This window comes from Physeter macrocephalus, chromosome 16 (genome assembly GCF_002837175.3).
Source record: "Physeter macrocephalus isolate SW-GA chromosome 16, ASM283717v5, whole genome shotgun sequence".
Taxonomy (NCBI): Eukaryota; Metazoa; Chordata; class Mammalia; order Artiodactyla; family Physeteridae; genus Physeter; species Physeter macrocephalus.
Window position 1 is genome coordinate 14,029,259 of NC_041229.1, and position 27,161 is coordinate 14,056,419.

The following is a 27,161-nucleotide window of genomic DNA, read 5'->3' on the forward strand; positions in this document are numbered from 1 at the left end:
CTGGTGGCACAGTGGTTGAGAGTCCGCCTGCCAATGCAGGGGATACAGGCTTGTGCCCCGGTCCGGGAAGATCCCACATGCCGTGGGGCGGCTGGGCCCATGAGCCATGGCCGCTGAGCCTGCGCGTCTGGAGCCTGTGCTTCGCAACGGGAGAGGCCACAACGAGAGGCCTGCGTACCGCAGAAAAAAAAAAAAAAAAAAAAAAATCTTAAAGAATGTGTTCAAGGGCTTCCCTGGTGGCGCAGTGGTTGAGAATCTGCCTGCCAATGCAAGAGAGGCCGCGATAGTGAGAGGCCCGCCCACCGCGATGAAGAGTGGCCCCCGCTTGCCGCAGCTAGAGGAAGCCCTCGCACAGAAACGAAGACCCAACACAGCCAAAAATAAATAAATTAATTAATTAAAAGAAAAAAAGAATGTGTTCAAGATAAATAAGCACAAATTTAACACAATGTTCTTATTTTAGAGACTAAAAAATAAATTTAAAAAGACTTCAAGTAACAACACTACCATAATTTTATGTTTATAGTACTCTGGGGGCTGTAAATGCAGCTGTACCAAGAAAGAAGGAAACTGTAATAAAAAGACTCCAACCTTCTGTACCTGAAAGATTCTCACATTTGGAATGGACCCATCGATCACATTTCCCACACTGCATCATCTTACTCTCGTAGTCATCATCATCATAACACTTATCACAGAGAGGGCAGAAGTTTCCTGAAAGCAAAGCAAAGTTTTCAGCAGAGCTTTGGTTCACATACCAATGCCTCTAAGACCCTTGACTCACATATGCCAATGTGATGTAAAATGCCAGCCACCATATTCTGCTTCTGCAACTACTTACAAATGCCAGCATGCATCTACCATGGAATGTTTACACATCTGTAAAGTGTCAAGATTATTCTGAGCTCTCAGAATATGCCACTAGTTCTCTTCTTTAGACCAATTTTTAAAGGTCATGAGATAGGTTTATAGGTAACGTAATAGAAAAAGAATGGAAGAGAAAACTTTCTCTCTTAAACATTCCAAAGAAATTTTTAAATTTTTAAAAAAGAGGAGAGGGTAACGGGAGTAAAAAAACACAGTTAATTTACTTTTCCCTTATTCCTAGTGCTTTTACATTACAGCTTAGAGCAGTGCTTCCTAAAATTCGGAAAAATATACACTCTTCATCAATTTGTTTTATCCATGTATCACCTCATTATTTTTTACTTAATAGACTTAATATTGATTTGCTTATTTTAAATAACTTCAATAGTGAACTTTATATCATTATTATCCTAAGCCAGTTTAATGCATTGGCTATAATTTTTTTCTAGCACAATATTAAAATAAAATCTTTGACTCAGTACCACCTAAAATCATTTCTGAAACAATCAAATGGATATATACCTCACTTTGGGAAATACTGGTTTAGAGCATTTCTTTGTGGTGAGTTACTACAAAAAGTCCCCTTGATTCATCCCCCCAAAGATAACAAAACCGTTATAGTTGCTCTAAGTCTCTGTGTAAGGAAAAGAGCAAGACCAGAAACTTAGGAAATTTGTCTAAATGGCATCCTTGACAAGAATGGTAAGACCTTTTCATTCCACTGCAGTGTCCAGTTCACCTCCCAAACACTAAGTACAACCTCTAAAAGATGACAAAACTGGCTTTTCTGAGGTACCTTTAGCAAAGAGTTTGGCACAATCATGGCAGAGTGAGAAATCATGAGACCACTGTGCATCCCACCCTTTGCCGGGAGTCGTGGATCCACAGCTCTTGCAGCGAACACACTTGGTACAGATCTGGAAGAGATGAAAGAAATTCAATAGGAACTTCTTATTTTTAATATCTCTTCTTATTTAAGAAGGTCTCAAATGCAATCCATTTCTAGAGTTGACTTCTCTACTGGGACGGCTTTTCTTCCTCAAGCACGATAGTCCTCTTACAATTTGTGCACGCCTAACAGTCCCATGACAGTTCTCTCTGAAACTGCCCATTGTGTGAGAAACTCACCCAAACTTTCTTTTTCTTTGTGGGTTTGGTGGGGTAATTTGGTCCCAGGCACTCAGGGTGATAGCTGTTTCGGCACTTATTACACTCCAGCAGCTGCTGTAAGAAAATAAGAAGGCAAAAAGGTGGGCATCACCTCACCTTCACTGGACACCTGTCACTTAGTACCCCATTTCATACTTATCTTCAAGTAAATACAGCACATCACTGTGACAGCTTAAATTTCCTCATAAATTATTTACTCTCAAGGCATAGGGATTTATGTCCTGCCAAAGGCACTCAGTGGTGAACATTCTGATAAAGGAGATTTGATTTATTTTGAGGATTTTATTCAATGCCACGTTTTCTGCTATATTCCCAAAATTAAATTAAAACACAACAATAGGCAATTGATTACACCCAGTTAAACAGTAAAAACAGGCTAAGCCAACAGAGGAAAAATGTGCATACGAAATCCTAGACTAAAAGGCAGAAATGGAGATACAGAGTAATACTGTAAGCGGCCCCATTACTCAGCGTCGTACCTTGGTGGCCTGGTGCTGCCTTCCACAAACATGACAGAACTTGCAGCGCCGACAACACCAGTTTTCCAGCTGGTCCTCCAGAGGGCGCTCGTGCTCCTCCAAACAAAACTTGTGGAAGGGCTCACAACAGACTTGGCAATACACAAACTAGGGTAAGACGGGAACACAGAGGTGGTCAAATAGCACGTAGAAATATCAACCAAATCCTACCTGCTTACTTTGAGCTTTAGAAGTAGTGGTATACATACTGTATTCAACATGTTCACTAAGCAATGATTACGTTAAAAAAGCAGATACTGGGGAGTTTCAGGGGACTAAAGCAGTAATAATAGTAGAATTATAAAATAACTAAATAGATACAATCTAAGATTTAACAGAATGTGCTAAGTGCCATAAAAGAGGTATCAACAAAGAACTAAAGCAACGTAAAAGAGTGGGGTAAGGGGAAATAGGGATGGTTTTAAAGGTTCTCTATAATCTACTAAATGACTGTAAGCTCTGGTTTGTCCTTCCCATCTCTAATTTTAGAAATAAGTTATTTTCACACTGATACAGAGATTTTCAGAAATTCAAATGAGTGTGACTCATAATTTTATTTTGCCATAAAAGAATCAGTGGGACAACTGGTCAAAACTAAATAAAGTCTACTTAAATAATTGTAATATGCCAATGTTAATTTCCTGATTTTGATAATTATATGGTGGTTATATAAGAGGATGTCCTTGGTGTTAGGAAATACACAGTATAAAATTTAGAGGTAAAAGGGCATATGTCTGCAACTTGCTCTCAAATTTTAAGAAAAAAAAATGTCTACATATAAAATGTGTGTACATATTTTATTTCTTATTTTGTACAATACATATACAAAGAGAAAAGGATAAAGCAAATTAAAAATATTAATGCTAAAGCAATTTTACTCCAATAAAAAAAAATATTAATGCTTGGGGAATCCAGGTAAAGGGTGTATGGGAATTCTCTGTACCACTCTTGTAGCTTTTCTGTAAATCTGAAACCATGTCAACATAAAAAGTTTTAAAAAATTTGAATGTGGGGAAAATTCACCAAGCACTGGTTATGCTTTAGGAGTGCAATGTAGGCAGTGGGCTATTCATTCTCTAATTTCAGTTTTTAGGAATCCTGTGGGATTGCTGTGCACAGCTACACAATTTAAATTAGAGCAATTATACTCTGGAAAAAAAAAACCTGTTTTAACACAGAAGTTGAAATACTGGTGTTATGAAAATAAGTTATTCCTGTGGATAACATGTGTATGGATGTAATGAGAGTTAAGATTATGTAGGAAAAGAGATACAGTAGACCCCTGGCACTTATATAGACTGAAAAGTCTCAGTTTCAACGCTATCTAAAGTAACTCCAGCACTTAGAACAATATATTGTTCGTAACAGGCACTAAGAAAATACTTCCTTAATGAATACCAGGCAATAATTTTGCTAATGTGTAATTTATTTTTTTAATGCCTTTATTTTATTAAATGTCTGAATCACTAAATTTTTTTAAAAAATATTGCTGAACGTTTACCATGACAATTTTGCATTTCTCCATATACTTTATCATATAATGATGTCATATATTTTCTAAATTTCTTAAATCTATATTTAAGATACAACCATATAATAAGAACCCCAAGGAAAACAAAACTTACACCTCAAAATTATTGTTCATCCCATTACTACTTAAGCTGCTAATTCTTGCCCATTAAAACTCCTTTCTTCTTCGCATATTTAAAAATCCACATACTGGTATCATTTTCATTTAAAAAGTCACTCTTTAATATATAACTTTCAGCATATGGTTATTTGTGAATATAATTTTGCAAAAATATTACTTTATGTCTGATAGTTTACTTTTGAAATTATTTAGAAAGCTTAAAGGTGTAGAAGAAAAATAGCATTATCGGATTATATAATCTGCATACATAAAGGATTTGCATTGAACTAAATCACAGAGGCAGTTTTGGTGAATTCTTATTCAATATTGTCTGCACTTGCTAATGCGTAATTTAAAATAGCAAGTGGGCAGGACTGAATGTCTTAGCTAGTAAGTCTCAATGATTGCTCAACATCTGGATTACAACTTGGCTTTGGGTTTTCTTTATGACCTTAGAATACATGTGTGACAAATAATAACCTAAGGAGGTATTCAGGAATTGAGAACTGTATGAATGACAAATTACTGCTTCCTAGTTAAAACTGTGCTACCTTTTTTCCCCCCTTATGGTAAAGGTGGCACATACTCACTGCAAAAAAACTCAAAAAGATAAAGAAAAAACAAAAGTCAACCACAATCCAACTACACTCTTACGATTTTGGTGTAAATCCTTCAGAATTCCCTCTATGTATATATTTCAAAAACATTTTTCCAAACCAAAATGGGATCATGCTTTTTACATACTATTTTGTGACCTCTTTTAACTCAGTGATGTGTCATGGACATCTTTCCATGTCAATATGAATCCATATTATCATCTTTAGGACTTCATATGTGCCATTATATGCATGTCCTATAATTATTTTAACCGAAGTACCAGCCCCTTATTGATGACTTTTTGAGTTGTCTCCAATTTTTTATTATCATAAATACTGAAATAAACCCTTCTGTTTATTATATATATACAAATATGTATACATATAGAAGGGTTTATTATATATATTATACATGTATTACATACATACACGTATACAAACATACATACATACACATATAATTTATCTAATTATATCCTCAAGATAAATGCCTGGAGTGCAATTGCTGGGTTAGAGGGTATACCCATTTTATAGATAAATACATATTTCCAAACAATCTTCTCAGAAAGACTGTAACTAATTTAGATTTCCAGAAACAGAAAGTCTCCATTTCCACTTGATCCTTTTTATCATGCTTTAATTTACAGTGCTTGGTAATCGGAAGGCTTAATGCTCCCCTCCCACCATGTTTTTACTTCTCGTTTTGTGAATTATATACTCCTGCCCTTAGACTATTTTTTTTACTGGGTGTTTTCCTTTTTCTTATTAATTGCTAAGAGCTCTTTATAGACAAGGAAGTTTTGCTATTCAACATAAAACAACTATCAACAGCATCTCTTTTTCTAGAAAAACATTTATTATTTCTTCCATGTTTGGACATCTAGCAAAAAATCAGAACTCTAATAATGAGTGAATTTAAGAGATGAAACTATTAAACTTTTCACACTCAATAACTGCTACTCTAAAAAAAAAAAAAAAACTGCTACTCTAATAAAAAGCAGACTCCTTCCTGAAATTTCTAAAAAACTTCAAAGCATTTCATTTGCAGGTTTCAACAGGATATAGTGCCTGCTATATACCAACAAAACAGAATATAATGATTTCTTTCATCACAGCAAAATAATCTATCATTATACTGTCTGGGGTACCAAGAAGCAGGATATCTTACCTCTACATGCCCACTACTGGCACAGAGAAAGCAAACCACCCTGGGTGTTATAGGAACAGAGGTCAAGATTCCTAAGCCTCCCATCTCCCACACATTTTCTGCTTCACAATCCTCCTGCGGAGAGAGAAAAAGATCATTTATGAGAGTTTTACGACACATCTCTGCACTGAAAAAGCGCTGCATTGAAAATAAGGACGAAAAGCATAATATTAGAGTGACACCAAAATGTCGAGAATATTTCATCTCAATGAGTTCAAAATAACCGCTGCTTTGAAAATTTTAAATCTCAGACACAAACTCTTAAAAGGCTCACCTGTTAACTACAATGCAAAGATTTACTGGGATTGAATTTCCCTTAGAGTTTTGCTGATTCAAGCGATCATCATGGTTTGATAATACCTATGTGAAAGAAGCACTTCCTCAGATACTGTTCTCATCTAAAAGCACTTTACAGCTCAGGATGGGCAGGACTGGCTCCGTGCCTCTGTACTTCAGTCAGTTCACAGACTGACCTGGTAACACTGACCGGAGTTCTCACACACCTGAACCCATCTATTAATGGCAGATCTTCACTCCTCCGCCCCACCCCCTGAATGAATTTCCTCTCTTTCAATGCCTTTGGTAACATCATTTTCTCGATTTAAAGTCCACAACACTCAATACACTCCGTGGTCACTGAACACTTTTACCTTAAAGTCCACTCGGATCCTGTGGACTCCATCTGCTGGGACTTTTTGCTTTGAACTATTGCCATTGGAGAGAGTGCTGAGGATGTTCAAAGTGCCTGCATTCTCCTGCTTACTGACTGGAGGTGGTTTTTCCTATGGGGATAGAAAATGGATAAAGAACAAATCCACACCCTGCCTGCCTTCACTCTTGCAACAGATAATAATGCAAAGGACAAATCTTAATAGATCTGGAAAACATGTTTCCAATATAAGTATCCTACAGAAACAGACAAGTAATCTTCAGGAGATTTTTTTTTCCATTGAAGCATTTTATTGGCACGTATGTATTTATACCCCTAGAAAACACATCCCAGGCTTTTCCCTCCTGCGTGTCTTCATCTTGCTTCCTCGTGGTCCACGATGCCAGCTGAGGTTGTCAGTACAATGAAACCACACTGACCAGATGGGAGCAGGTTATTCTGCCATTTTTCTAGATCTTGGAGTTGCACACATCAAATCTGGGGCTGATCACTCCACACTTGTGTAACCTGCCTATGAGATTCAAAACAATTTTCCCAGCTCTGTGATCATCAATGATTTCAGATTTGCCACTGTAACCATGCTTCATCATCACAGTTAGAAACTGGACAGTAACTCTGGAACATGACTTAATAAGAACCTGGCATCTGCCTCTCTTTTCAGCATTGCTGATGCTCTCGAGAGCATCAGCCTGGACGTGCATGCACACCACTATGGGGGCACAGAAAGAACTGGAAAAGTCTTAAAGACCTCTCTCTCCACATAATAAAAATAGTGAGTGATTGTTATAGACAAATACTGCTAACGGATGTTGAGGGGGAAAAAAAATTATACTCATCAGCCTGCAGCATAAGCATAAGCATGTGGGGCTACAAAGGAGGGGAAAACAACAATGGGAAAAAAAGAGAAAAAAAGGAAGTGAGCTAAAGCCTAAACCTGAAGTTTGCTAATTTTAAGAAATTCCACTGCCATCTACACAGAAGCAGAAATGCAGTTTCACTCACTCACGTAAATGTCAAGGATAAGGCTACTTCCCTACAGAATAGAACACATCTTTGACAAATGGCAGGGAAACAAATCTTTCCTCACCTTTTCTTTAGGCTTTTGTTTTACAGGAATACTGGGGCGAGGAGCCACTTTTTTCTGCTTGCTTTGCTCTGGACCTAAAGAATTCAAAATAAACTGCAGTCAGATGCCACTAAACTTACAGTTAATGCTAAATAGCAACGATGACTCTAGCACTGATTGGCCTGCAAAGAAAGGGACATTAGAAAAAAACAAAAACTATTTAAACTCTAGGCTTTAAATAGGAAATTAAGGGCTTCCCTGGTGGCGCAGTGGTTGCGCGTCCGCCTGCCGATGCAGGGGAACCGGGTTCGCGCCCCGGTCTGGGAGGATCCCACATGCCGCGGAGAGGCTGGGCCCGTGAGCCATGGCTGCTGAGCCTGCGCGTCCAGAGCCTGTGCTCCGCAACGGGAGAGGCCACAGCAGAGGGAGGCCCGCATACCACAAAAAAAAAAAAAAAAAAAAAAAAAAAGATAAATAGGAAATTAAGACAGTATCTCCAACTTAACTGGTTTTTGCTTCTATTTCTTTATTATTATATAACAGTTAAAAGAGAGCTAACTGGGACTTCCCTCGTGGTTCACTGGTTAATACTCCACGCTCCCAATGCAGAGGGCCCGGGTTTGATCCGTAGTCAGGGAACTAGATCCCGCGTGCATGCCGCAACTAAGAGCCCGCATGCCGCAACTAAAAGATCCCTTGTGCCACAACTAAGACCTGGCGCAGCCAAAAAAAAAATTAAATATTTAAAAGAGAGTTAATTTTCCTGTACCAAAGACTTCAAAATGTACATTTCAGGTTTCAAAATGCTGTTTAAGATGTCAGTGCCCTGTGCTGGTACTTCTGGTTTGGCAGTTCTTCCTGCTGTCCTCACTCACCTGACTCTGGAGGTGGAGGCTGCTTTTTCTTGGGCTCACTAGGAGTGGTCTTGGGGACTTCTTTTCTCGGTGGTGCTGTGCTGGGGGGCTGTAGGGGGATGGCTGGTGCCGGCTGGGAGACCTGCTTGCTGGACTTCCTGGAAGAGGGCGTGGCCACTTGTTTGGCCTCAGGTCCTGGGGTGGAGGCGTTCCCTTCCTCACTCTTGTCCTCCGGGGGCTTGCGCGGAGGTGGCTCACTGTTGCTTTTCTTGGGGGCGGGATCCTCTCTTGCTGATGGGGTAGACTTCTGACTAGAGTCCGCCAAGCTCTTCACAACACTGCTCTCTTTGCTTTCTTTCTTTTCACTGGTCTTAGACTTTTTCTCTTTCTTCTTCACAGCTGGGGGTGGGGGGGGAAAGTAAGATTATTTTTCTGTGAGAAAATTTTATTTAAAATGTAAGTATAGAAATGTAACAATCTTAGCCTCAGTTTCCTACAGCTAAAGTTGACACTGGAAACTCAAGAAAGTTAATGCCAAGTTGGCAAGTGAAACAAGTATACTTTTATTACTCTAGGAAATGAAATATAATGTAATTTTTTGTATGAATTTTTAAAAAAAGTTTTCTTATGGAAATATTCAAACATACTCCAAGGTGAAGGGAAGAGTAAAATGAACACTCATGTACCTATCGCCCAGCTTCAACAACCAACAGCTCCCTGGGAAACAGCAGTACTTGAAAAAAGGCTAGTATTCTCTTTACACTAGATGTACACAACTATATGACATTAAAGCAGGAAGCATTTGGGGGAAGATCTTCTGACAACACTACCTTTTGCTTGCTTCTGAAGGTAGGCTTTGGAAGGCATCCATTGTAGATTCTGACATTTTCTCATCCTAGAATAATAAGGAATACCATAAAGTAAACTTCATTTAGGAGGGAAGCAATTGAAGCAAGTATTAATTCGTCTGCAAGAATCCGTGAACCTTGGGCTTCCCTGGTGGCGCAGTGGTTAAGAACCCACCTGCCAATGCAGCGGACACACGTTTGAGCCCTGGTCCGGGAATATCCCACATGCTGCGGAGCAACTAAGCCTGTGCGCCACAACTACTGAGCCCGCGCTCTAGAGCCCACGAGCCACAACTACTGAAGCCAGTGCGCCTAGAGCCCGTGCTCCTCAACAAGAGAAGCCACCGCAATGAGAAGCCCGCGCACCGCGACAGAGTAGCCCCCGCTCGCCGCAACTAGAGAAAGCCCATGCGCAGCAAAGAAGACCCAACACAGCCAAAAATAAATAAATAAATTAATTAATTAAAAAAAAAAAAAAAAAAAGAATCTGTGAACCTTTATTCAGGTTTGTTTTGAGAGCTGAAAAAAGGACTGCTCATTATTTAAATTCAAGCCTTTAAATCCTTTGATCAGCAATTTCACCTACCTTGAGGATCTAAAAGGAGCAAATATCAAATTATTTTTGAAATGGGACTCAAATGTCTCGCAAGCCAGTACTGACTAGCACCACACACAAAACGATCAGTCATTATTTCTTGCAGTCAAATCAGTTCTGCTCCCTTATGAGATTATTATTCATATAGTAATCTGAATACAAAATGGACCAAAATTACCCGAGTCCTTTGTCTGCCACTACAATGCTTCAGGTCTATCTCAGGGCTTTGATAGATATTTCAGTCCTCAGTTTATTGAAACTCGAAACTTAATTTGAAGTTTAACATTGAACCGAATCCACTGCAACCCCTAAATTTAGTGCAATTTTATCTTGCTATCACGTACCTTTTTTTGTTGTTCTGTGAATTGTCTCACTTCTTTCCACTAATGGGACTGAGACAAGATTCTTGCTTAAGGCCAGACTAAACCAAAGCACAGAACTTCTCAGTGTCTCCTAGAAACTGTCTCCCCTTAAGTAAATAATGCAGCATTTCTCCCAAATATGTTTTATATAAATCACTTTCATGTTATTCGTTCATTCAGCAAATATCTATGGATAATATCTATTCTTGGTGCCAGGCACTTGATGAGATACTCAACCACCAAAATTTACTTATGCAATTCTCTTGATCCACTTTAAACAAATTATCCCACAGAGTAGAAAGTGCATCCACAAACTGACTAGAAAAAGGGAAAAAAGGTAGAGTAATCAAAACTTCCAGGGAATTCCCTGGCAGTCCAGTGGTTAGGACTCGGCGCTTTCACTGCCATGGCCCGGGTTCGATCCCTGGTTGGGGAACTAAGATTCCACAAGCAGCGTGCGGGGCAGGGTAAGACTTCCATAGGCATGAAAATATTCTGAGAGTTAGAGAGTGGATAGACTTATATCACCAATATTTCCTGAATGCCATAAAGATAAAGGTAATTTCAGTTGACCTGATACATAGTAGGCCTAAATTCGTTGGTGATTAAGTAGAAGCCCTCCAGAGTTGCACTGATATGGAAGCTCTAGACACATGTGGCTCTGTGAATTTAAAATTACATGGAAATTTTAAATGTTGTTCCTCAGTCACACCAACCATGTTTCAGGTGCTAAACAGCCATATGGCTAAGGGCTACCACACTGACCTGAGCAGATACAGAACGTTCACAACACTGCGCCTGAGGATTTCTGATTTAAGCACAGCCCAAACCCAGCACAGCACAAAATCCAAGCGTGCAACTCATCTTGCAACTTGAGGTGACTTGGTACAACCACACTGGGCGTTCGGGCGCATTTTCTCTGTGACAAGCGGGACAGTGGCGAAGACCAGCCCCCCAGAGAGATGCGCACTCACTTGCAGCACTGCTTCTTTATGTTGCGGCCACCAAACTTGGGCTTGTCCAAGCAGTTAGTGCACACACCACAGTCCTCAGGCACCTGGCAGCCGGGACACTGTCCACACCGCCTTGACCGCCGTCCCTTCTTTACTGGAGGTTCCTGCGGCGCCTTGTTTCTGGTGACGGGTTTAATTGGTTTGATGGGCGGAGCAAGAGGTTCGGCATCTTCTGAGCCAGCAATCGATGACTTGTCTGTTAAAGAAACGTGGCATTAGCTCTGACAGAGTATCTGGTTCCTTCCTGGGAGCAGAGGGGAGATTCTCAAAATCTACTGATGGTAGTATATACATTCAAACATTGTTTTAATTGGGACTCCAAATATCAAATTCATTACAATAAAAATATTCATATGCAGAACACAGAGCCTGTTTTAAATAATTACTTAAATGTTTAAAAATGCCTATAACTTGCAGCCTGATGAAAGCAGAAATCCAAACAATGAAAACAAAATACAGTGTAACCTAAAGTCAAGAGTATGAATTGAGGGAGTTCCCTGGTGACCTAGTTGTTAGGATTTGGCACTTTCACTGCAGGGGCCCAGGTTCGATCCCTGGTTGGGAAACATCCTGAAAGCCACGCAGCATGGCCAAAATACAAAAAATAATTAATTAATTTTTTAAAAAAAGAGAAAATATGATTTAAAAAAAGAAAGTAAAGAAAGCATTAAAAAAAAAAAAGAATACGAATTGAATGCTTCTGAAGACTCTCTAAACCTCTAAATTTCATCTGAGCAGTCACCCATGAGAACGTGCCTCACAGACCTGAAACCACAGGGCCCCAGGTGCTGTGCTCTGAAATCCAGGGGTACAGAGGCCACACTTACCACAGAGGTTGCTCTCAGGCAGTGACAAGCGTGGCAGGGATACTAGGGTAGGTCTGTTCCTGGGAGACACGAGACTCCTCTGACAGTCAATGTTTGCTCAAGGGCTCCCTGACAGCCTTGCCGAGCTTTCTCACACTGCATGGCATCCAGGAAGAGTCTGCCCAGCCTTCCTTCCCACTCTCCATCACTAGGGTCAGACTTACAGAGCAGTCTGACAGCTCTCCCAGCCTTTCCTGACTCCCTCCCCATTTTCTCTCTCAGGCATTTCCTCTAATAACACCCTTACACATTTAATCCCCCCGCCCTCTGCCATCTGCTTTTTGGAGGACCCAGCCTAACATATAATGCTATGAAGAGCCTACTGGGCACTCCCAGGATGATCAGCAAACAAACCCAGTGTCTGCTTAGACCTCAAGGTTGACATCCCCAACCTACCATCATTTCCCATGGAAGACAAAATCTTTTCTCGTTCTTCCCAAGGTAAGGCACTCAGGGTGGGCATGTCATCAGGAAACACAGCTCGTTTTCGGCCAAGGGCAACAGCAGCTCTTCTGCAGACGTGTTTAATCCGGGGTCCTCGCACAGAGGTTTCCGATGAGTCACTTTCTTGACCCTGAGTATGAGGCAAGCCAAAAACAAACAATAACAACCATATGCGATGAAAATATAATTGAATGAAGCCAAGGTATAGTTGATTAACTTATAATCTATATTCAACACATACAACTCTAGTTATTCCCAGCTGATATGCCACATCAATATATAGAAATCACCTACTTCTAAAATTGGCAGAAAAGGATTCTAATCAAAAAACAGAAATCAACTAAGCCTCTATTCCCAATTATACTACTTCTTTAAAATTTCCCTCAAAAAAAATCAAGCTGACAGTCTGCATTATCAAGAAGCTCATTCTCGAGTAAATAGGGCTTATCTAACCACAGACTATTTCTTATATTTCCCTGATCAACAGAGAAGTAGGGGGAAATAACCTATAAATGGAAGTATAAAAGGCCACAGCTCCAAACAGAAATGTCTCACATTTTAAAGAGCCACGGCTCCTATCACTAGGAGGTTAATCAAAAACATCCAAAATGGTGTCAGAAATAAGTCTCATCGTATTCCTGCTAGACCTCTCAACTGGCAGAATTACTAAATGTAAATGTGGCCCTACGTTGAATAACATTAAAACCTAAGTTTGTGGTCATCTTAACCTAACTTGATATGTTGGTATAAACACGCATCTACTACATGACAATGTTTAAAAACAATCTAAAGATTGGCAGGTTTTCTCAGAAAAGACCAGTCCCTAGCTCGCTTTGTTAATTAAAAAAAAAAAAAAAAGCTCTTCTTTACAAAAATCTGTTTGTCATCATCTTAACTAACTGAATTGTACAGCTTTTCTGTACCACAACTTGAGGCTAAGTGCTTCTCATATGTATTCTGCAAATACTTATTTTCTATTGGTCTAATCACTCACAACTCAGAGGAAGAGATTCCCCCCATCCCTGTTTTCTATAGTAAACAACAGTAAAACAATCTGACTGCAAAAATGCATCTTCAAAATTAAGTCACAGATTCCATCACACCAAACCCATTAAGTACAAACAACTCAGCACTCAGGGTAATGTGGCCCCACGTACCTTTCAGTCTTGGTTCACCGCTTTCCTACACGTACCAGTCCAGCTATCCCCGTTCCTCAAGTATGTTTTATACTTTTCTATCTCTACCCTACACTGTTTCCTCTCCTTAAAAATTTCTCCCCTATCATTTTCTACCTATCAAAATCCTATCCGTCCGTAAAGGACCACTGTGAATGCCACCATCTTTTCCTGATTCCCATAACTGGATCTAACTGAAACACTCAGCCTAAAACTTGCTCCTAGATGGGGTTCGAGAAACTGTTGATTTTAATGGGCAAGATGGAAAAGAGTACCTGTGCTTTGGGCTGGTCAGTTTGTTTAAGACTCTTACTCTTCTCAATCTTGCAGAGCTGGGCTTTGGCCTTTTTTAGGAGGCTGGCAACCCTCTTGTCAGTCATTGGAAGCTTGTCTGCCTGAGCCAACATGGAGCCTATGGAGGAAGTGGAATGTTTAACAGTGCTAGATGAAGGAGTGGAAAGGCAGAGGGTTTTCTCCTTCTCCAGGGATGGGGCAGTTGGGCCGAGGTCCAAGTTGGTTTTTTCCAGATTTCCTCTCCCTTTCTTTATAAGTATTTTGGTTTTGACAGCTGTTGTATCCCCAAGAGTCACAGAAGCAATATCAGTCCCAGAATCAAGTGATGAAGACTTCTTCCGCCCGGTTGCTTTTTTGGCAGAAGATGAAGTGGCCACATCTTCACCAACAACCTTCTCTTTGGAAACCCTACCCACAGGATACAAAGCAGAGCTACTCTGAATTTCTGATCCCTTTTTCCTTTTCTCTTTCCTGGACTCCCGCTTATTCTCTTTTTCTCTCTCCCGGTCTCTCTCTCTACTCTTGTCCTTCTCCACGCTCTTGTCAGCATCTCGCTCTTTGGACAGCTCCTCAGGGGCCTTGTCTTTATTTCTCCCTCTCTCAGTCTGAGAGCCTGGGGTAAACCAAGGGAAGAGAGGAGTGGGACTACTGGACGAAAATGGCTCTGCCGGAGCACTAGTCTGCTTCCTTGGTCTCTGGTTTTTCTCTGCAGATTCCCCAGACTGAGTCAGGGAGTGAGAAGGAAAAGTAAAAGTTGGGTTTAAGGCACTAGTGGCAAGAGGACTAACAGAAATGCTTAACGAGGAAGAGACAGAAGACGGTGGGGTGAGAGGTGACAGCTCAGAAGTGCTAAGCCTTCCACTTCTTGTCCTCATGGAGTGAGAAGGAGATCTCGGTTCAGATCGAATAGGGCTAAACACTTTTCTTTTCCTTTTCCTGTTAGATACTCCTGAAGAAGATGTTCCAGCAGAAGTTCGATTACTAGGCAAGGTTACAGACTCAAATATCCTAGAGTGAGCCTCACTTGGAGTAAATCGTGGAGCTCTCAGAAGAGGGCTCCTTTTGTGCATATCAAACCTTGTTCCAGAATGGAGTGGCGAAAACAATCGGGCTGAAGCAGCAGTACCAGATGTAGAAAACCCGGACGCGAAGCCGACATCCTCAGGAGTCAGTGGAGGGGGGCGGAAATTATCAAATATTGGTTTGCGAATAAGACCTTCTTTGGCATACTTTGCTGAGGAAAAGTACTGTGGCTCTGACCTAGAGTGCTTTAAAGAAGTCCACCTAAATGTCGGTTCTCGCAAAATAGATTTTCGCTTCCCTTGCATGGGAGCGGCAGAAGTAGGCAAAAATGGTGATGCTAAAGGGATGGTCGGAGGCATGAGCCAAGGTGTGTGGTCAGAGATACTGGAGGCCGGCTGCAGCGGGGGCGGCGGAGTAAGCAGGGGTGGAGGTGGCGAGGAAGAGGTCTGCTGCTGGGGGGCACTTTGCAGGGTGGACAACTTTTTCGACGTTCTAGAGCCAAAACTTCTCTCTGACACTGAATACCTTCTGCTTCTCCTGTCATTACTATCGTTTTCTGGGGACTGGGAAATAGGCAGTGGAGTGTGAACTTCGGGGGTATCGCTCCGCTCTTCAGGAAGTACCTGAATCTCCTCAGAGGCCTGAGAATCTGTGGAGGTATCAACACTGGGGCTACTGGATCGGGAGGAGTCTGAAGACATTTGAGAGGAGTGCTGAGAAGCTGCACTTGATTTTTCGGAAGATCCACAGGACGTGGCACTGAATCTACTATTCGGTGTAGACTCTAGTCGGGCAATTTTAATTGGAGGGTCATAATCCTCATCCTCTATGAAGCGCCGAGGGGTTTTAATGATCCTGGAGGAGATGGCACTGACAACAGGCATAATGAACTGTCGGATGTTTTTGACCTGTGTCTTCACCTTTCTTCCTTGCAGCTGAGCTGCTTCTTTCTCAATTTTCTTTTGAGCCCCCTTTTTTGCCCTCTGCAAGAGCTGCTTAGCAATTGTTGCATCTGTCCTTTTAGAAGAAGGAATAATCCTAACCGGCTTAATCCTTCGAGGGCTTTGTCTGACTACTGTCTTATCTTCTTTTGTGAGTGGAGGTGTTCCTTCCTTGTCTTTCCGGACCTTCTGGGGCTTTTCCAGTTCAGAGTTAATGAGGAGACCTGAAGGGGTCTTTATCCTTTCTGTTGATGGAGGCCTTCCTCGCCGGCGTACAATCTGTACCCCCTTCCTTCCTATTTGAAGCTTCCCTGTCTTAAACTTTGACTTGAGAGGAGAGAGTTTACCTGCTCTTAATTTTTTAATCTTTGTGGCTTGCTGAAATGTAGCAGAAGGTGTTCGTTTCATTTTCTTCAGGCTATCTTCTTTGTTTCCCTTTGGTAACTCTGAAATGTCCTTTCCATGCGTTATTTTGAGTTTTACTCCAGGGAAGGTGGGAGGTCTTCCTCTCTTCTTTTCTATACTTTTAGAATCTTTCTTCTTGATCTTATCTCCAGATTTGGTCTCTGATTTATTTAGAGGGGAGAACACAGATGGGTCTGAGAGGAGAGCTGAATTTCGGTCAGAGCCACTTCTAGGTCTCCCGCGAGGTTTTCGAGGACTAGTTTTAACTGTGTATAGAAATTAAACAATGAAGAGCATATATTTAGCTTTGTAGTTTAGGTCTTAACTAAGCTGAATATAATTTAGCACAAGCCATTCTGTACTGAACTCTACCTGGGTCTAATCAGTCAATAAAACATCTTAATTGTGCTTAGTTTCTTTTCACCAAAAACCTGCCTCAAAGAAATCAAGTAAATAACATCCTACCTAAAAGAACACTTAACTACCTTTTTGATAGAAAAACTAAGATAATAAGAGGTTTTCAACTGAGCAATTAATATATAAAACTAATTTTCCCTACAACTCTGGATGAACAAGGTTTTTTCTGAATTAAAAAAAGGTGTGTTTTAAAAAAATCTGTATGACCTTTTCCACATCGTAGCCACCAAGAGTTAACAACTGAGAACACATTTATAGTAAGTCATCCCATTTTTTCAACTCAGAATTTTGGCTTTAATAAATCTGAACAAGATGCTCTTCAGTCAACAACATACCACCTTCTATAGGCTACAATAATATACCAACTTCTATAGGCAGCTCAGCTTCCTATATTTTCAATCTGCTTTGCCAAAGTAAGTTAAGAAAGTTTCAATGAAAAGAAAAACATTCATTCATGAGACAGCAGAATAAGATCACTGAACTCAGTGGTAGGTGAACTAATCATTGAAATGACATGAGATGTCCATTAATCTATTCCCCTACCTACAGGTTCTTGAACTAGTTAGTCTCAAATTACAAAAAAGATTTAACCATAATTGATGTCAAGAGCAAACTGACAATTTAAATCAGATTTCTTCTATTCTAAATAAAAGGAATTTGCCAACTTATAAATCAGCTCAATTTGCTGCTTATCAAGAGACTTCAGAAAACCACTGTTTTCTAAAATTCTTTTTTTTTGTTGTTGTTGTTTTTTTTTTTTTGGCCATGCTGCACAGCTTGTGGGATCTCAGTGCCCTGACCAGGGATTGAACCCAGGCCCCAGCACTGAAAGCAGTGAAAGCCTGGAATCCTAACCACTAGGCCACCTGGGAACTCCCTAAAATTCTTTGTATAGTCTGTACTTTCTTTTCTTTTTAAAGATGCATTCTTTTTTATTGAAGTATAATTGACATACAATATATGTTAGTTCCAGGTGTACAACATAGTGATTTGATTTATATACACCACAGATTGATCACCACATATAGTCTATACTTTCTAAATGTATTACGAGTTGCCTCCTCATCATATCATCTCTTCTCTCGTGACTTTTCAATGTTTTATATGACTCAACATTCTTCTGAGATTAAAACCTCCCCTAAGAAGCACCAGAAGAGATTTATGCCGTTATGATGAACACTTTAGACTATGGAACCAGCTTTCTAACAGAACAGAAATCAACAAGGGTCTTATTGTTGAGCTTTCTAAATATAAATGCTTTCCTCACCAATTAACTTGAAACTTCTCTTAATAGATTAAGATACACAAATCTGTTCTCAATATATACTAATTACAACGAAAGTAATGGACTAGAAGACAGCAGAGAAACGGTTTCATTTCTTAATAAAGTATATACAGATGATTAAAAACAAACAAACAAAAAACAACATTTAAGGTACACTGACATGGGCTTCCCTGGTGGCGCAGTGGTTAAGAGTCTGCCTGCCGATGCAGGGGACACGGGTTCGTGCCCCGGTCCGGGAAGATCCCACATGCCGCGGAGCGCCTGGGCCCGTGAGCCATGGCCGCCGAGCCTGCGCGTCCGGAGCCTGCGCTCCGCAATGGGAGAGGCCACAACAGTGAGAGGCCCGCATACCGCAAAAAAAAAAAAAAAAAAATAATAATAATAATAATAATAAGGTACACTGACAGCCAAGAAAAAAACTTAAGAGGAAACCATCAAGAAAGGGTTGTGAATTAACTACCCAGAAGTATATCACAAGATTCCTTATAATCTTGGTAGACTTGAACCTGGCTACTCATAGGCCTTTATTAATTCTGAAAACCTCTTCTATCCATCTTTTAAAAAAAGCTTTTGGTGGACAGGTAGAAAAAGCAGAATAGAGAAGAGTCCTGCTCTGCTAACTTCCATAATCCACAACACATTCAAAGAACTCACAAATCAGTCAGAAGTAACTGCTCATCATGTCTTTTCTGGGCCTCATTTTATTATCTATAAATGAAGGGTTAGACCAGACAATCTCTAACATCACCTGATACGAAGTTTTAAGATTTCATCACATCTTAAAGAGAATATTGCTGCTGTCTAAATGGCACAGATACTGGAATACAACTGGCTAAGTCCTCTCAACTAGAATGGCAATACCACCACTACTTGGGAAAGGAAAAATTGTCAACTTATGTGTTTGAGTTAGATTATTATATAATATATGATGACTCAAATGAAATGCAAATGCTAACAAACATCACAAACTATGTCAACATCAAGGACCAAAAGCACAGCTAACAACATCATATTTAACTAGACTGTCTATGCACATAAAATCAAAGACAACCATACAAGAAGTCAGAATGGCAGCACAGATGGGGAATGTTTTTTTCATCAAAAGATCTATAGCCCTCTCCTATACAGAACAGAATTCTGCAAGCCATTAAATGTTATTTCCACTGAGGATCATCTTGCAGGAAACTTCTGTTAAGTCTAGAATTTCAAGACATTCTAGATATATTCTTATTGAGAACAATGACAAATATTGCTAATAAATGGAAATACCCATGTCGTTTTTATTTTCTTTATTTTAACACAGTTTTTCAAGGATCAGATAAAATAGTTTCATACAAGGCCAACATTTTGTTTTTAGTTCTTTGACAATAGTAGACCAAATTTCATCTATAAAAAACACTGGCCAAATTATTTCCAAAGTCATATTTACTGCCATACAATTCAAAATGTGTAAATCTGAGGATGCTGCTCTCAGTAGGTAACCTTCAATTTGCCTACCAGGTTTTGCAAGCATTCCATGGAAATCTAGCCCCCATGCCTCTGGTGGTTCCCATAGAGAAGCATAATCAAGGATAAACCAAAAGCGGCCTGACAGAGAAGTCCCTGAAAGAGGTCTAGCTCATAAGCCATTTCCTACTTAGTGTGAGGGAAAGGGAAGGATACACCCAAAAAACCCCAGTATTTAAGACCACCCTTTACATGCAAAGAAGGCAAGGGGAAGTCACAGTTTCTTAACAAACAAAACGTAAAGATGCTATGCATTTAACTGGCCATACCTGAAGGAGACCTTGTGGGACTTCGTACTCTGACTTCTTCATCTGAGCCAAAACCTAAGAACTGCTCATCCTATAACAAAGGAAAATTATTTTAAAATCAGGAAAAAAAAAACAACATGAATCTGAACATATCCCAAAGAAATGTCCAGAGAAGACACAAATGAATTTGGAAAATTTAGCCTCTATGTATTACTCATCATCATTCATATGGATATTATTATAAAATAACTTAATACTGAAATAAATGGGCCCAGCCATATGGCTTCATTACAGACAAATAGGAGCTGTGTAGTAATTGAACAATGCATTGACAAGTCATCTTTGGTGCACAGTACATAGGGGACAGTCCTAAATTTCAAACTATAGATACAGCCCAAAACAATTAAAGAATGACTTTAATTCAAGTAAGCAAATCAGTACAATGGCAGAAATATACAGCCCCAATAAAACAAATATATCTTTTCAACAAGTAGTTAAGTCTACAGACACATAAGGATTATCTACAATATCATAATCTCTTGTCTACTAAATATTAATAGAGACTGAAATTGCCATTATTGTCAGTTCCTTAACTCAGGAATTGACATTTAGATGTGATTTCTATACATTTGAGATCCAAAGATTCTCAACATGCATTTTATGGCATCATTTTTAAATGCCCTGTGATAAGAGACTTAATGGTGGGCAGCAGCATTTGTGAAAGGGATGATGAATTGACCACATCAATTCAAGAATGCATCCAAGAATAACTGAAGGAAGCATCTTATTTTCAGTCATACTTAGAAAAGGCAAAAACTTCTCTTTACCTCTTAACTTCTAACCTGCCTTTTAAAAAAATACTAAGGATTTAACCGATTTTGAACAAATTGTCAAGAAATATGGTCTATTTAAACAACCTGATTAATAGAAATTCACTGATTCAGAAACTAAGAGTTTTCTACAGAGATAAGAATTTCAGATGCCAGAAACAAAATCCACATAAAATAAGAACAAAATAAGGAATTATAGATAGATTTTCTTGTACCTCCAATTTATACTGATAATCCCCAAACTAAGTTCCAACAGTCAAAGCCCCCCATTTGTAGAGGGGACCACTTCATCCTCTCATTTGTCAGCACGTGCCACCACTGAAGAGAGGGAAGGGCTTGTCTGAGGTCTCAAATTTTTTTATTTATTGGAGTGTTGTAAGGAATAAATGAAATAATTTATGTAAGTTATGTAATTTATGTAAAATCATTCATAAAACTATAATGTAGTGTCCATATTGTAGTTCTTATTATTGATGTGGTTTTAGAAACTGAAGTTCTGAAGGGCCAAATGACTTGCCCAAGATCATACAGTTATTTACAAATAACTTCCTACCATAATGGCTACAATCTAAAACTGTAAATATGTAAAGGAATCCAATAAATCACCTACAGTACAAAATACCCTATTCTTTCAGCTACTATTAAAGTAACATGACACCCATTTTCAAATCCTTAAAGTTTCTGATTTAATTCATTCCTTCCCTGCATTATCCTTATGGAACAACTGCTAATCTATGCATTTCACAAAGACATCTGAGGATTTCCTAACGCTTGCCAGGAGACTACATAGCTAAATGCGTTAAGTTCTATGCTCCAAGTGTTGCAATGAGAGAGTTCTAGCAACTATACATACAATAGCCAACAGGTAAAGTAACCAACAGCTGAAGTAATGAAAAATGTTTAATCTTTAAAAGAAACATAAGAGATCCACATTGCTATGTTCATTATCAGCAACCTTAGTGAGTCACTTTTCTATATTTCTAACTTTCACAATATGTAACTGTACAACCCTAATTCAGCGTGCTCCAAAAGAGTACTACTGAGCTATCAAGCAGTAATTTAACTAACTCTGCCAATGTTTAAAGTTTCCAAGTACTTTCCAAAACGACAGAAAGCATTAACTCTTTCTTTGTGGTCTTGTAGTTGGAATAAGAAAAGAATGACTTGACTTCCACCCAAGAGCTTTCTTTTCACTTCAAATATAGACTGACTTCTTGAAGGATGCTTAAAAAAATAAGCACCCATTGTTTAAATAATCCAGACAGTTTAGCCAAAAACAAAAGCCATCATTGTTATGTTAAAGAGCTCTGGTCGGCTAACTCTGAACTTCCAATTCCACACAAGAGTCCCCCCAAAATCTAAGGAAAACCAAGCTGAGAAAGCACTGGGGGAAAAAATGCTGCAAGAAGGCGCTACAGATGAAGTCCTTTTTGCCTCTCCTCTCGCTCCCATCACCCCCTTTAAACACATGGGGTTCCTGGAAGATGCAGTAAACAAGGTAACAGTGCTAGCTTCCCAGGGATTTAGGCTTGCCTAGAAATCAAAAGACTAAGTCAAAATGTCTACAAAAAAGGTAACAAGAGAAGCTGCAATTAAATCCATGTTTGGCACTATGGCATCATAAGCCTGGACAGCCGTGAAGAAAAACAGGAGACTCCACACTACACAGGACGAAGTATTCCTGGAAACTGGGCCCAAACAGCCACCCATACTTTTCCTTTCACTCTGGCTTCCTCTGATGAGCACAGCACTCCAAGACAAAGTATAGGCAAGAGGCAACAAACCTATTCCTTCTGGATAAGGATGTCACTAGATCGTCGAGATTTTACCCTTTTCTTACCTCCAAAGAGAGAAAAATATCCTTGCCAAGTTGAGCACCATAAAATACTGTTGGATCATATTTAGCTTCCAGAGATTAGGAATGCAATGAAGCTAATGTCGTTTTCCAAGTGAAAGCTAATTCTAAAATAATAAATGTGTGGAATTTCTTTATTATCCCTACCCCTATCTCTAGGGGTTATTTGAGAACTTCCAAACATACGTTTACTAGCAAATTCTACGTTACCCATAAATATCTTAACATTTCATGATTTTTATTTTAATGGCAGAATTTTAATCCTTTAGTGGCTATTATATTTGTGATGAAGCAATAGGGTATGTTTTCCACAAGAGAATCTAAGTGAATCCAAAGTAAGTATTACAGACAATGATGTTTACAGATAAAATGTAATGATGAAGATATTTTAGAAAAATACATGAAGTTCTGTATTTCAAGGAATTATGTACTACTAGGACAACTCTGCAAAGAAAACACTATTTCTTTTACTTGTCCATTCATTCAAAAACCATTTATATGCTATCTGTTCCCAATGCAAAGATAAGTAGTAAGACATGATCCTGCTCCCAAGAAGTATCTAAAGCAGACAGGCAGGTGCACAATCTCAGCCTTCCTTTAGAAAGCCAAAATCCCTTAAAATGTCGGTGAAGGATAAATTACTATGTAATTCATATGCTGGAATAAAAAACTGGCTTAAATCTTGGAATAGCTCATTCTTCCACTTGTATTAGTATTAGGTTCATGGAGAAATATTCAACAAATTTCAAAATTCTTCCAAAGGATGGCAATGTCTATCTCCATGCCTCAGTATTGTACTAGGCACCACTCCAGCATTAGAAATCTGAGAGAGTTTAAGTAATCGAGACCTAAATCATCTACAGTGATTCGATGCGACACAGTTCCTAGTAATACCAGTGATCTGATAAACTTGAAACTGATAGACGTCAATGCCTTTTCCTTCCTACCTCCAACTAAAATAGATTTTAGCTCCTCCCGTAAGTTCTTCCCAATTTAGTCAGAGCAGAAATCATTCACCTGGAGTTCTTCACCTCCCAATCTAATGTGGAGGTTCCAAAGCTATTTTGAAAACTCTTCTATTAAACAAGCTTGGCCACACCTGGCCTTTGATGAATAAGGTCTAGGATGACCGATCATAACCTTTCTTTTCTAGCAAGAGACTCAGCACTTCAGAGCACTGAATTAGGTGGTAAGTACCTTAGCATTCTTCTGTCTCCAAAATGTTTAGTCTTTAGAGTTTAAAAAAAAATCAAATTTCTTCACCTACAGAGGTTTATTGATGAATCAACTGAAAATAACATCAAAAACCACAGACAGTATCAAAAGCACCCTGATACGTAATTGTTTGAAATTCTTTGTTTTGAAGGCTTATAATTTTTGGTATCATCATATATGGTTCCATCATATGAGGAGGCCACAGAACTAAGAAAATTATTAAGAACAACTAAAGAAGATGAAGAAATGTCAAGGAGGCATATTGTGCGTCTCAGTAGCTCTAGTTAAAGAAGAGTAACACTTCTCCTTTGGGAATTTATTCCAGTTAGCTACCACTGCTGCTGGCACATTTCTCTGAGTGTCTATCGCTACAAGCTCTAAAATAACAAGGGCTTGGGAATTCCCTGGTGGTCCAGTGGTTAGGACTCTGCGCTTTCACTGCTAAGGGCCTGGGTTCTATTGCTGGTTGGGGAACTAAGATCCCACAAGCTGGGCACTGTGGCCAAACAGATAAATAAATTTAAAAAATAAAATACCAAGGTCTTAGTGCTGCATTTTAAAGACATACACACATAATCACCAGTACTTAATTAGCATAATGGATAAAGAATGTGTTTACAAGTTTGTCTCCTCTAGAGCATTCACTCTTTAAAGACAGGGAAAGTTTACTTATTCATTGCTGTATTTTAGTATCTGGCACAAATTTAGAGTAATAAATGTTTGTAAAATGAAAATAAAGGAAATGCAGTACACTACCTGTTTAAAAAACATTACGTGGGGGCTTCCCTGGTGGCGCAGTGGTTGCGCGTCCGCCTGCCGATGCAGGGGAACCGGGTTCGCGCCCCGGTCCGGGAAGATCCCACATGCCGTGGAGCAGCTGGGCCCGTGAGCCATGGCCGCTGAGCCTGCGCGTCCGGAGCCTGTGCTCTGCAACGGGAGAGGCCGCAGCAGAGGGAGGCCCGCATACCACAAAAAAAAAAAAAAACATTACGTGGTAATAGCACAGTAGCAGAAAATACTGGTGGACTCAAAAGAATTAGACAGTAAGATTTTTCTTTTAAGAATTCATAGGCAGGGATCTTCCCTGGTGGCACAGTGGTTAAGAATCCACCTGCCAGTGCAGGGGACATGGATTCGAGCCCTGGTCCAGGAAGATCCCATGCGCCACGGAGCAACTAAGCCGGTGGTGCACCACAACTACTGAGCCCACGTGCCACAACTACTGAAGCCCTTGCGCCTAGAACCCGTGCTCCGCAACAAGAGAAGCCCGGCAATGAGAAGCCCACACACTGCAACCAAGAGTAGCCTCTGCTCGCCGCAACTAGAGAAAGCCCTGGCATAGCAACGAAGACCCAACATAGCCAAAAATAAATAAATTAATTAATTTTTAAAAAACACAAAAACTAATGGCATGCAGTGTGTCTCCTGCTATGCCAGAGGAATACACATGCCAGAAAAATGAATAAGGAAGCACAGCAGACAGGTGGCTAAGCCAGTCAAGGAGAAAGAGTCAGTAAAGCCACTGCAGAAAGGGTGAAAGCTTACTCTAACTTCTGAAGGATGGTAAATTAGGGTTGAAGGAAGATATTTCAGGCAGAGAGAATAACACATACAAAGGCACAGAGATACAAAAGAGCATGGCATGGAGTGAAATTACAGACAGCTCAGTAGGGCTGAGGCCCTAGCTGATGTGGGAAAGGAGCATAAGATATTGAGGAGGAAAAAAGGCAGAGGCAGATCATGAAAGGTCTTAAATGCCTTTCTGAGTTTGAAGTTTATCTTCAAGGAAGTGTGGGCCTCATCCTGAGGGCTACAGCTCATCAGTAACACTTTCGGGCAGGAGAGAAGCATGATTAGATTTATATTTTCAAAAGATCGCTATGACAGCAGTGGGGAAGTAGAGACTGCCTTTAAAACCAGAGGCAGTAAGAACAGCTATAAAATGACTGCAGTGGCAATGGGGATTAAGGAAAAGGGCAGATTCCATAGACAGTTAGGAGGCAAAATGAACAAGGTTTCAATATAAAGGTTCAGGGGATGGAAAGAATCAGTAAAGACTTGCAGGTGTTGGGCTTAGGCTGATTAGGTTTATGGTGATATATTTATAAGATTGGGGAAAAAAGAAAGAGGAGACGTTTCTAGGAGCAGGAGGGAAATCAGTTTAGACACTTGAATTTGAAATGTCTGTCCAAGTTGTAAGATATAATGATCTGGAGAAAACGCATCTGATTCAATGAATTTATGAATGCTGAAACTGTATGTATAAACAGTCACCCAGGGAGAGAATACAGAGAGAAAAAGAGGATACATTGCAGATCCCCAGGGAATACCCATACTTCACGTACAGGGGAAAGGGACGCTAAGGGGGGAGACAGAGATGGAATGGCCAAGGAGACAGATCATGTATCTAAGTACAGAACAGTCATGTATCTAAGTACAGAACAGCAAGGGAAGAATACACATCAAGAGATGGACAAGTTGGGGAGGGATACAAAAGGATTTTGTACAGAGGATATCAAAATTGGGAGGTCACCTATGACCTTACCAAGGTCAGCTTCAAGGCAGTGTTAGAGGCAGGAGGAACCAAAGCGCAGTGGTCAAGGTGTGATTAGAAAGTGACAAAAATGGAAGTCAGTATAGACCACTCTTGAAAAAACTCAATTACATGGGAAAGGAGACAATGGGCACAATGTAGGGAAAGATATGCCTGGGGGGATTACTTATTTGTTTGTTTGTTTGTTTATTGGCTGCACCACACAGCATGTGGGATCTTAGTTTCCCCACAGCCTGGAGTCTTAACCACTGGACCGCCAGGGAAGTCCAGGATTACTTTTTGAGTTGAATGTGTTTACATGCTGAAAGAGAACACAGCAGCCAGGAAGAGACTGAAAATTCTCAACAGCAAATCGCTAATAAATGGAAAAGGGATGGGGAGGAGGGGTTGGCACTGAGAGAGAATGAAGACAAAGTGCAATGGAAGGGAGTTCTCTCCTATCAGAAAAGGGGCTAAGCATGCATTTAGTTGCAGACAAGTTGATAGGCAGGAGTAAGCTTAGAGGGTTTGCTGAAATCACAGGCAAAACTCTGTTTATATGGGCATCTGCCAGACAAGAGACACAGATTTCTTCAGATTCTCAAAGAAAAAAAGAGGCTCACAACCTACAAAAGTTTTTTAGACCGTAGCTCTAAAGGAAATAAACCATGGACAATGGCTGATTAAGAATAAATGGGGGGCTTCCCTGGTGGCACAGTGGTTGCGCG

The 27,161-nt window shown here is 39.9% G+C and overlaps 1 protein-coding gene across 8 annotated transcripts in view; it reads right to left on the reverse strand.

The window, feature by feature from the left end:
- KMT2A (lysine methyltransferase 2A) overlaps nt 1-27,161 on the reverse strand; it is a 76,740-nt gene that overhangs the window by 30,559 nt on the left and 19,020 nt on the right. For 2 of the 8 annotated variants that reach the window (XM_024131283.3, XM_055078729.1), the window contains 13 exons: nt 20,022-20,091; nt 14,157-16,810; nt 12,659-12,836; nt 11,358-11,592; nt 9,409-9,473; nt 8,600-8,977; nt 7,746-7,819; nt 6,639-6,770; nt 5,950-6,063; nt 2,517-2,663; nt 1,996-2,091; nt 1,664-1,784; nt 601-714 (listed from right to left, as the gene is read on the reverse strand). In XM_024131283.3, the coding sequence (XP_023987051.1) occupies nt 601-714; nt 1,664-1,784; nt 1,996-2,091; nt 2,517-2,663; nt 5,950-6,063; nt 6,639-6,770; nt 7,746-7,819; nt 8,600-8,977; nt 9,409-9,473; nt 11,358-11,592; nt 12,659-12,836; nt 14,157-16,810; nt 20,022-20,091 (4,378 nt within the window). Of the gene's footprint in view, nt 1-591; nt 715-1,663; nt 1,785-1,995; nt 2,092-2,516; nt 2,664-5,949; nt 6,064-6,638; nt 6,771-7,745; nt 7,820-8,599; nt 8,978-9,408; nt 9,474-11,357; nt 11,593-12,658; nt 12,837-14,156; nt 16,811-20,021; nt 20,092-24,656; nt 24,743-27,161 lie in introns of those variants that run through there. The other 6 variants (XM_024131282.3, XM_024131281.3, XM_007124162.4 and 3 more) reach the window with 5 other exon arrangements.